Source organism: Scatophagus argus, chromosome 7 (genome assembly GCF_020382885.2).
Source record: "Scatophagus argus isolate fScaArg1 chromosome 7, fScaArg1.pri, whole genome shotgun sequence".
Classification (NCBI taxonomy): Eukaryota; Metazoa; Chordata; class Actinopteri; family Scatophagidae; genus Scatophagus; species Scatophagus argus.
The window spans coordinates 26489624-26501433 of record NC_058499.1 but is presented as its reverse complement, the minus strand read 5'-3'; the positions used below and the strand labels follow the sequence as shown (position 1 = coordinate 26501433).

The window sequence follows — 11810 nt, the reverse complement described above, 5'->3', positions numbered from 1 at the left end:
TTGCTCTCTCTCTCGCTCTCCTGCTCTCTGTCTCTCTCTCTCTCCTTCTCTCTCAACCCAACCGGTCAAGGCAGATGGCCGCCCATCTTGAGCCGGGGTCTGCTCCGAGGTTTCTGCCTTCTAAAAGGCAGTTTTTCCTCGCCACTGTTGCCAAGTGCTTGCTCAAGGGGGAATGTTGGGCTCTCTCTATTTTACAATTTAATTAAAGAGTTTGGTCTAGACCTACTCAAATTGGAAAGTGTCATGAGATAACTTTTGTTGTGAATTGGCGCTATATAAATAAACTGAATTGAATTGAATTGAATTGATGTGTATTCCTTCAGGGAAGAGGGACTGGGAGGTTTCTTCCAGTAAGTGTGCCAAATTTGTGTTTCGAAATGCCCTAGAATCATGCCAACCTACCCGTGTGACCTACATTTATATGGCAGAAGCGTCGTTCACTGTCACAGAATCCGGTGAGAATGATGGAATAGAATTGTTTTCTGTTGTAATACACTATGGTATTGTCGCAGTGTAGTTTGATGATGGGAATGTGATATTCATTGACAGCTCATATTGTATTTGTTAGTACGGCTGCTTGAAACACTAGCTTAAATGTGTGAAGAACTTGTCCATCACATTTGTATAATGAAATGAAAAAAAGAAAAAAAAATCACATTTGTACAATGAAATGTGATGGGACAGATTTGTGTTGACCAGGGAACAAAACTGACAGGCGAGAACACTGTTCACACTGAACACAAGGAAATCAGTTTGCTGTTTGTTCATGTGTAATGATCCCAGTGTGGTCAGAGGGTCTTAATTAGCAAAGAGGAGAAAATGATCAAATTTATATGCAAATAACAGAAGCTGTGATAACACATTATCCTTGAAATGCTTCAAATAAGCCTACCTCCACTTGTTTCTTTAATAGTCTGAAATGACTTTTGAAGGTAGTTACACTGTACAATGGGATGGCTTCTTCAACAAAATGAGGTATTTTTGGAACCAACCTAGGAGAAGAATAATGAAACTGTTTCTTTACAGAATTTTAATGAATTCATTGGGCTTGTAGGGAGCAGTTATGAACTGATAACTCACCAGTGAAAACCATGTAAGTCGACAACATCACCTTTAAAAATTAATAATAAGAAATAAAGTCTTGTTTTAGACTTCTCAACAAAGTCACTCATTATTAAATTGTTTAAAGGGTGTTTTATTTTGCCTTAGATGAAGGAGAATCTCTGCTCTGCTCTAATTAGAAAGGGTCATGAGATAACCTTTGTTGTGAATTGGCACTTTATAAATAAAGTGAATTGAATTATTACCATTAATTTGAAAATCATGAAACATAGTGATACATGGTTTTCAATAGACGATGGTCAGAAGAAATACAAAGCACCAGAGTAGACTAAATGAACTTTATCAGTTGCCGTATGCTCAGGTTAATTTCAGTTCTTTACATTAAATAAATCACCTTCGCCTTTCCAGTTCAACTTCATGAAAAAGTAGAGGTATCTCTTCTGTCCAAATTTCATCACTGATCAAAAACGCATACGCGATTTCTTCTGCCATTGCTATCCTAAAGTTGTTGGCAAACTACAAGTAGCTTACAAATAGTGCTGAACGGATATAAATATTTGTGTGACTTCCTGTATGTTCATTGAAAGCCACTGGAAACTGTACCGCTGCATTTTGTCCCCGCTTCTGCTGCTCTCGTCTGCTCTCGTCCGCTTTCCATGCGAAGTGCAGTTCATGTCGAACGCATGTCGAACGGGTCTAATGTCAAACAATGCTCTGTTTCTGTATACCTTACAAATGTATTAAATTGTGTAATATGAGTGCTACATAGGCTATATGCCCGTTCATTGTTAATTTTAAGAAGCGTTATGGAAATGATAATTTTGTGAATGGCTGGGAGAGGACAGAATTCAACAGCAGCGCGAACTAAATAAGGGGGAAAAATCTAATTAAAAAATTAGATGAATTAAGGATTTATTGTATAGCATTTTTGCAAGTGACTGTGTTATAGTTTCACCTACCTGAAAGAAATAAACTGACATCTGAGTGTATACCATCTTCATACATATTTCTAAATTTTAACAACAACAAAAAAAGATAGCTGATTAATATAACTGAGTTAATTAATAGATGAAATGTTTTAGGATGTTTTCCTGACCATCGGTTACTTTAGAGACCAATGAAGCTCGTAAAAAATGTCTTTCCTTTTTAAATCCAATCCAAACAAAGACAAATCTGATGATATTAAAATGTGATCTGATATTTTTGAATTCAGTTGTGCAGTGTGTTCGTGACCTGCCCCTCCTGTCTGCAGGAGGGGGCTGCTGACGCCAGCTGACAGCAGCGGGGTCGGGTTGGAATTACATAAAAGGTGGATGGAGACCTCATTTCATTCGAACTACACCAACAGACTCGTCCTGCTGGATTCACAAAAAAAACGGGAAAGTCACCAAAAGTAAATATCTCCTTTTGTTGTATGGAAAAGAAAATGTATGTTCATGAATCTGGATTCATCTCCAGTAGAAATGTTTCCCAGTTTTTGTTGGTGCAGATAATTTGTCGCTTGTCTCTTTCGCAGATGCAGAGGTGCTTTGGGATTTTCTGTGCGTCGCTCATCTTTTGCGCAACTCTCTCTGAGACCATCGGCTTGGTCATAGCGGTAAGTCTTCAAGTTCACTTTTCAGGAAAGCTCTAGTGTTATTGTGTGTTCCGGTCATGTCAAATCATTCAAAGATACAGTGTAACGATAACAAAACATGAAAAGACACTACGACATAACACGTAAAACTTATCAATAGAAATGCCTAAAATAACTAAACAAAACATTAAACACATATGAAATTTACAACGTATAATAACACATTTGAGACAAAAAAGACAATGACTGGGTATAAAGATGGAAATATATGTATAAATATGATGTAGTATCCTACTTGTGCTGTAAAATGTAGCTATGCTGGCAACAAGTGATGTGGAAGTCAAATATGTACTTGATACATCCTCACGTTTTGAGTAGTTAATTATATTGAGGTCAGTGAGTCCAAAAAATAAAAAAGAAAGAAATGAAGACAAATAGAAACAGCTTGAATATGAATTTCTTGGTCAGGGACTGTAACCTAGTAATGTGGGGTAAAGTCGGCTGTTAGATGTGTGAAGAATGTGTGCATGTGTCTTCAAAGATTTTCCGTAGAATGATGGTGGGTAGACCACATAAATAAATACATACCAACGTATTGTGAATATCAGCATATTTTATTTTTGAAAAGACATGATGAAGAAGAAGAAAAACAGCATCACAGTAAAGTGTTTTGTTCCATGATCTGATCATTGTGTGTCTGTGGATTGTGAAGGCAAAGGAGAAACGTGGCTGGACTCTGAACAGTGCTGGCTACCTGTTAGGTCCCCGTAAGTACTGACTGGCACAGCCTTCTGTTACACTGCATCAGTAATCTCTGTTTATCAGCACATCTGGAAATCTGAAACATAATCATGTTATCACACGTCCAAAACATTTCTCTCTCTTAGTCAAGTAACAGAATTTCTAACACATGACAGAATAAACTCATGTTTTATTGAATTTTTGGGTCAGACCAGTATACTGGGCATTAGGTAAGTACTACTGTCCAGTCATATTGACACTGATTCATCGTCTATACTTTCTGGGTGTGGGAAGCATGGAATATTAATATGCCGTTCTTCATATATTATTACTGTTTTAGCTCCACAACAATATAACACCGGTATCTTGAACAGTGTTTCTACTAACACACTCTTCCAGAAGCCTGTGCAGATTTTAACTATGTGATATTAAACTAACCCCCATCACTTCATTTCTAACACTCACTTATCTTTGGGCGTTCTTCAAGTTTTTGAAACACAAGGACATCATATGACTAAAATCCAGTCCAAACCTTTTTTATTTATTTACCAAGGGCTAAACATGGAGTGAGGCACTCTTTATCAACCACAGAAAAGAATAGAATTAATAAGACATGTAAGGCTACAAGCTAGGGTTTTTAGGCAAAAAAACAGAGATTGTGATAATAAAAACATAACAGCAGGCAGCAGATTACACAGGATTGGCTGACATGATGAATGTGAAGTCAGCACATATTTTGACAGGAAAAGCACAGGAGACATACATGACAATGATGGCAGCTTTCCATTTGTGTGAAGCAGTTTCAGGACTCTGGTATTGTGCATGCTTACTGAGACACTTGATGGAGGTAAGCAATCATCAGTGTTGTTTCCACCTGTGCATTTTCTGCTTTGTCAAAAATGACTGATATGGGACTATAGATAATTGTGGATTGACTATTTACATTACAAAGCAGTTTTAGCATGCATTACAGGAGTCATGTTTATGTTCACCAGATCAACTCTGTTGACAGTATGAAAACATCACATTGACAGTTTAAATGGGTGGTAAATAGTGAGCTTTGGAGGTACTGGCAGATTCATTCATCATTCATCTTTAGACAAATTAAGGCTATCTGTTTCCATGTTTACAGTCTTTATGCTAAGCAAAATTGGTTGCTGGCTTCACATGTCATTGATAGATATGAGAGAGCATCTTCTATCTTCTTACAGGTAAACGTTGCCCATGAAACATGGCTTATAAAAGTCGAGCTCATCTTCTGTGAATCAGTGCTGTTCTGTTTCTTTATCCTTATGCACTGTTTCCATTGTGTCAGCTCTATTAGTATAATTTAAAGATTGCCTCATTACCTTCAGAGGATGCATTAAGTGAACACTGGGTATCCAGATGTGCATGATTGTGTGTGTGTATGTGTGTGTGTGTGTGTGTGTGTGTGTGTGTGTGTGTTTGTTCTTACAAAATTGCGGGTTCCAAATCAGTGCAGAACAGGAACTTTCAAAATGTTGTCTCTTTGTGTGTGTGTGTGTGTGTGTGTGTGTGTGTGAAGCCCAGGTAAAGGTTGCTCCTGCCTCATCCTGTGTTTCAGGTCGTATTGATCACCTAATTCAGATAAAGGATTCTCCCAGTGCCAGAGGCAGAGACGAGCTGGTCACTCAATGTAAGATAGAAACATACACCGCTGCAGGGCCTTGGTGTCAGGCCAGGAATTGCTCTGTACAAAATCCCACCTTTTAGCTGCTTCTGTCACTCATCAGGACATCTGTGCTCTTAGTGCTGTCTGCGCCTCTGCATCCAAACATTGCATTTTCCTCTGTGCTTTAAGTAAAGAATTCATGTTGATTTTCTTTTAGTGTGTCTGTTGGCACAGTTTGTCAATACCACTGTTTGTAAATAATGTTGACTAAGTGGTAGGAACAGGAAAACTTTCTGCTCTTCTGCCTTTAATCACTCATGCATTATTCTAAAACAGTCAACCCACTGTGAGCCAGTACACCAAATTACACCTTAAGTAGTCATTACCAGATATGAAGTAGTTATTGGCTGAAACCATGATAAGAAGTTCTTATCAAAGAACTTCTCTTTCATAACATTTGTTAGTCCTGTTCTTCACTGTGATTTTTTTTAGTGAAACCACAAAACTGATTATAATAGGAATTGGAAGTTTTACTGTTCAAGAAAAGATATAACATATATATATATATATATATATATATATATATATTATATTTTTTAAAAAACATATCACATAATAATTCAGATTCATACATGGTATTTAATATTGCAGGATATATAATATTAAATGTAAAGACCAAAACACCAAGAGACAAAGACAAAACCTATAAATATATTTTTTTCCCACTTCTACATCATATAGTTTAATTGGACTTTTAACATGTAGTTCAACACACACACACACACACACACACACACACACATACACATGATGCAGGGGCTACTTACTGAAGCATTAATTTAGCTAATGAGAAAAACTTCAAGATGAGTCTAGCAGCCACTTCATGTCACTCCGCTGTACTCACACATCACCACTTAGACTGTGTACTTCAAAGATAAAGATACATATCTGGAAAAGACTGTAAAATCAAAGAAAACAGGCTGCTAAAGTTAATATTTTTGGTAGATTATACAATATACATTTTCAATCACTCAATCAGAAAACTAACAACCATAAAAATGTTCTATGTGAGCCCAAGATTGTACCTCATTTGACAACACTTAGACTTTGTTCAGACTGCAGGGAGATCAGATTTGTTTATTAAATTAGCTTTAGCTTTAATTGTCTGCAGTGTTATTTGCACATGATCAGATTGGATTTGTATGTTCAGACATCACCAACCTGTCTACATGGGTTACTATGGTAACAACATGGCTTCAGAAACAATGTTGGTGGCAATGCTTTTCAGTGTGGAAGAATTAAAAATGGAGATCCATCATCTCTCTCTCCAAGCAAGTTGCAGAGCAGATAATTTATTTCAATTTGTCCACAGAGTTGTTGTTGTCCACAGTTGTTTCCTTTGTTGTCCTGCATACTGGTCTGCTAGTAGTAGCATGGATTTTGATCTGTTCTGGTGTACTATGGATTTAATGTTACCATTGTGTGTCCTGTTGCAAGTGACACGAAAGACTTTCAAATTTGAGCAGCCAACATATCTGGAGTGAGAAATCAGGTTTGAAACTCATTTCAAATTATCAAATCAAAGTTTGCCTTCAAGCTAATTGTTAATAAATACAAATACAAAACCAAATTATTCTGTAGCAGACCAGCTAAGAAGATACAACATGTAAACATGTTTTATGTGTAAATATGAGTTTCATGCAAGCATATCTTTTTCTTTTCTTAGGGTTATGCTCCTTCCAGTCTTTGTGCTAAGCTAGCAGCTATATTTTTGAATGCCTTCCTGACTCTTAGCCAAACTGTGTCTTTCCTTCCAACACATGCATAGATTGCCAAACATGACATGCATAAATATATATATTTGAAAATAAGCCTGCTGCAACAGAGCTGACTGTGGTGAGGTAGCAGACCTCTGCTGCACCCATAGAGATGACTGCTGTTCTTTGAAAAATGACACACCACGACTGTGTCAAAGCATTTCACATTGACCTATAGACTTATGAAAACTAGGTACATAATTTCAAGACAAATACAGTGAGAAATAATGATGCATCAACCACTCTGGCTAAGCAAATTATTTTGCTTTCGTTTTTTGTTTGTGGGTTAAAATTGCTGTCTGTCCTATTTTAAATGTATGCTTTTTATCTATTTGGTGTTCAAATCTCTGTTTTACTGCAATTCCATGAGCCAAGCCCTGCAGCTGGCCTGTAAAAGTTTGGAAATGGAACCAAACCGTTACAAACCAAATACCAAGTGCACAGCAATAGCTCTTATGAGAATTAGGTAGAGTTGTGCCCTGTATATCTGTGTCTAATTTTTGATGCTTTTGACACAGTAGGATAAAATGTTAATACGTACATTTTGTACACAACATTTCAAGCTTGGTATATTCAAATACATTTCTTTTGTCAAGAGGTCTTATAATTTCAAGCAAATCTAAAAAAAAAAATATTCATAGTTGAAATATACCTGGAGCTGCTGATAATTACATTCATGCTCAGTTGCCCTATCTACTGTTCATATGTATGGATTTTGATCACTCCTTATTGTCCAGATGGAATAGATGGACACAGGACACTAGGAGACAAGTCGGGTCTGGCTGGCAAGAGGGACATGGTCCAAGAGGAGGACTTTAGAACAGGTCTGTCTGGTTTTCTGTCTGCCTGTCTGTCACACCCACAAATACGACAGTCTTCTTCTGAAAAAACACACCCTGTGATCTGTACCCCTGAAATAAAAAAAAAGTTGCTCATTTGACTGACCTGTACTGAGTTTCAACATATCAACAGTGAACTGTTGGGCTGTTACTAAGCAAGAAATTAAAAGAGCATTTTGAAATTTTAATTCAAAAAGGGTTGAGAACAAATTGTGTTTGTTGTACAACCGAGACACCAGTTCAGTTACCTATTATTATTATCATTACATTCAACAACCATTTAATTACACACTAATTATTATTATTATTACATGCTAAAATAAGATTTACTTTCCATTTACACAGACTCAAAGAGTCACCCTAAGAATGTACAGCTCTTCACGTAAGGCAACACATGACACCAGACTGCTCCCAGTAACCTTGCTAGACCTATTGGTGTTTTTTTTGTGTGTGTGTGTGTGTATGTGCAGCTTTTCCAAGTATTTCGAGTTGAAAATATTTGAACTTTTCAAATAGATGCTAATTGCTCATTTGTGACCCCATATACAGCCCGTGGCAAAAAATATGGAATCATCACACTTGGAAGATGTTCGTTGTGTCATTCCTTGGTTACCTAGAGAATGGAGGAGAAGCTTGTTCTGGCTGTGTCTGTCCATGTGTCCAGATTTACGATACATCAGACAAGAACTTTTATAACTGAGACAGACAAGAGATGATAATGGGACAAACAAGCTGATATATTGGTATCTGGAGATATATATTTTTAACTTATTATATATGTCCTTACCAGAGCTCCAGTCAAACTTTGTTGCATATTACCATCATTAGACAACATGACCTTGTTCCTTTGCCTCCACAGGTTCCCAGAAAATAGCAGATGGAGACATCATCCACACTGTCATTGACTTCTTGTCGTACCTCAAACTTAAAGGTATGTGATTTAGGTTTTAACTAACTTGAAAGTGAGGACTGATGTCATAAGTCTGTGGGTAGTATTGCCTTTAGAAGCTACGGTATGTACATTATGTAGATCTAAAAAGATGGATGTTGTGGATATAATAATGTAGAATAGTTGTATCTTGCAATAAATAGGATATTTAACAGTCAATGTTTGATTCAGAAACTTTATTCGTATCTATGTGGCAGCCCATAAATGCACCTCTCCAGCTATATGTTAAACATGGAAATAATCTTCCATCAGGTTTCTATCAGTTTCAAAATATCAATGCCTATAATCAGTGTAATGATAGGATATTAAATTTAAAATTTAAAAAAATCTTTAGGTGTGAGCCCATCCACAATATATGTACATGAGGCCAAATTTGGCATTGATCTGTATCAGGCCTGTCTCTAAAAACCAGCAAAAAAATGCTAAGGCCTGGAATCAAGCTCTAGAGGGTGGAATGTTAATTCGAATAGGTTCGAATCCCGGTCTGGGCCCTTCTATGTGGAGTTTGCATGTTCTCCCTGTGCCTGCGTGGGTTTTCTCCTTCCTCCCACAATACCAAAAACATGCACATTAGGTGAATTGGCTACTCTAAATTGCCCCTAGGTGTGAGTGTGAGAGTGTGTGGTTGTTTGTCTTGTGTGTTGGCCCTGTGTGTTGGATGGATATATTGCCACCATAAGTGGAGTTAAAATGTACTTTTTGTTCTGAGGGTGCCACTATGTCAATGCCATTTAAGAGTTTGTTCCCTTTGCATAAATGAGCTTAGAAAATGGCATGCCAATCTGTTTCTATTAGATAGTTAGACACTGTCTGCTCACGCAAAATTTGTCCTCATGATGAGCACTGGATGTGACAACTGTCATAGACAAATACCATTGTATAGCTAGTAGTTGAGAAACATTGTGGATAAAAATGTGTATTGAATAATCAGTGACATTCATATGCTCTGCCAAAGCAGGACAACAGGACACTTAGGTGAAACATTCAGCATTTAATGATTTCACAAAGATATATGCCATATCTGGTAGATGTTGGTGTCTATGGTAATACATAATAGCTTTGAAGATTTAGACACTGGTTTAATTGAGAAACCTCTTCTCTGACACAAATGTTTACATAAGAAATGTATCATTGTATGGTTCTGTGGTTACAGAGATGGGAGTCTTGGACAGCTTACCCTCCTCTGTGACATCAGATGAACTGGCCAATCCCTAATGTTTCTGCCTCACCAGTTCACCTGCCTCTGCTCAAGTCTATGTTTCTGCTATATTTGTACCCACTGGCCTAAATGTCACCTTACTGTAGTTCCATTCACACTCTGAATTTGTCCTATTACCAAAAACCTGATTCTGTAACTCATTGTGATAGAGGCTGATTGTCCCTCAATATAAATTTCACATCTTTCTGCTCCTGTGTAAATAAAACTTTCATACCACTGACGTGATATGATGCCACTGATTGCAAGTGGTTCTAAGTAATAGGGACGTCTGTTCAGAAACCAACACTGTATTATCATTTGAATACACTGAATATCATCTGATTTAAAAGAATGAAGTGAATAAACAAGCAAATGGCACTGGACTCACTGGGCAACTTGAATTTCTTTCTTTCCGTTAGTTACAATCACAGTATTTATCATTTACATTTCAGATACCACTGTGTTGAGAAAACGAGTGATACATTCCACAATTTGTTATTTATACTGTAAAATGTCTGAATTCCCAGGAGGTTGTACAACCTGCTTTAGTAACCTTGTCAAAAACAAGTGTTTCAGATGCTTCTCCATTCGTTGAGAACAATCTCAATGATAAACATGAAACACAAGGACTAAAGTTATACACCATTTTAAAATATTGTTAATGTTTAATAATTGCAGTACACTTGAAATAACTGTAGATTCTCTCTACCCTTGGAGTTCATCTTGTTCATCATCTTGACCATCAAAATCAGTGAAATTACTTTGGTACATTCATGCACGATTACTTATTGACTTTTATTATATCTGTTTCCTTGCCCTCTAACTATATGTAAGCCCATTATTGCAAAGAATTTCATTTAAAAAAAGATGAAAAGCTGAATGACAAAAATAAAGATACCCATTGTGACTCAAAATTATGAGACCCTACATAAATCAAAATCTTGACTTACTAATGTCATTTTGACATATTTTACTACAATTAGTGTGAATGCTGATTCAGCCATTAATTAAGCAACACACTTTAGCATTCAGCTTCCAGTATATATTGCATCTCTCTAACTTTGCCCACATTTCCAGGTATTTGTATTGATTCATTCAAATTGAAGCAGCAATTCAGTTTAGCATCAGCTTTTCACCAAACTTTCAAATATTCCACATCTTTTAAATATTATTCTTATTACTTAACTTTTAAAGCCACCTGTGTCAGCTCTTCCACATCAAATCACATCATTCACATCTTCTCCAGTTATTATTCTTCCAACACTTTTGCATGGCTACTACTTCTTGTCAGGCAGGGGCTCGGAGCAGGACTCAGATGCAGAGACTCGTGTAGCAAGATCAATCTTTATTGTGAATGTCTGTGGCAAATCCTCTTGGCAGAGTGATATTACAGAGAGGCTATGAAAATTACCTGTCGTGCGATCTTCTCTAGTAGAGAACCCACGGCTATGAAACATAAACAAAACTACGAGGAAACGAAAGCAGGCTATAAGAATTAACAAACAGAAAACGCTGCCTAGGGAGGAATAATACTACTTACTATGAACGAAAAATCACTCCAAAGGAGGAAAAACAAAATCACACTATCAAAAGATCTACAACAAAAAATCACTCATAAAGAGGAAAGGCTATGTCAAAAATCTAACTAGATACTAAGCTGAGCTATGAAAAGATTAAACAAAAAATCACTCAAGACAGAGGATTCAACAAAGAGATTCTAAACAAGATTTCTATGGCTGTGGCAAGGTACGCTGGCGTGATCATACAAAGACGAAACACACTGGCACAAGACAAGGGAAACGCAGACTTTTTGAACACACGAGGGTAATGGGAAACAGGTGGAAACACTCAGGTAATTGGGAAGACAATCAGACTGGAGACACGAGGAAGGGCAAGTGACCTGAAACGAGAGGAGAGTTATACTTCAAAATAAAACAGGAAACGACGAGACAAAAAACCCAAAACAAGACAATACCTCACCGCGGTGTGACACTT

The 11810-nt window shown here is 37.0% G+C and overlaps 1 protein-coding gene across 2 annotated transcripts; it reads left to right on the top strand.

The window, feature by feature from the left end:
• Positions 1-1957: 1957 nt before the first annotated feature.
• gal (galanin/GMAP prepropeptide) lies at positions 1958-10352 on the top strand. 2 transcript variants are annotated; one of them, XM_046394482.1, is made up of 7 exons: positions 1958-2455; positions 2579-2659; positions 3351-3405; positions 4965-5036; positions 7567-7653; positions 8528-8599; positions 9771-10352. In XM_046394482.1, exons 2-7 carry the CDS (start codon positions 2579-2581, stop codon positions 9830-9832), a joined length of 429 nt encoding a protein of 142 aa, XP_046250438.1. In that variant the 5' UTR covers positions 1958-2455; the 3' UTR covers positions 9833-10352. The 2 variants fall into 2 exon arrangements, with proteins under 2 accessions (XP_046250438.1, XP_046250439.1); XM_046394483.1 differs by lacking the exon at positions 4965-5036.
• The last annotated feature ends 1458 nt before the right edge of the window (positions 10353-11810 follow it).

Bases quoted from the DNA above. Each gene is read 5' to 3' on its own strand.
- gal (XM_046394482.1), top strand. From the start codon at position 2,579: ATGCAGAGGTGCTTTGGGATTTTCTGTGCGTCGCTCATCTTTTGCGCA. The intron at 3,406-4,964 runs GTAAGTACTGAC...CCTGTGTTTCAG, and splicing joins TGGCTACCTGTTAGGTCCCC to GTCGTATTGATCACCTAATT. The intron at 7,654-8,527 runs GTCTGTCTGGTT...TTGCCTCCACAG, and splicing joins AGAGGAGGACTTTAGAACAG to GTTCCCAGAAAATAGCAGAT.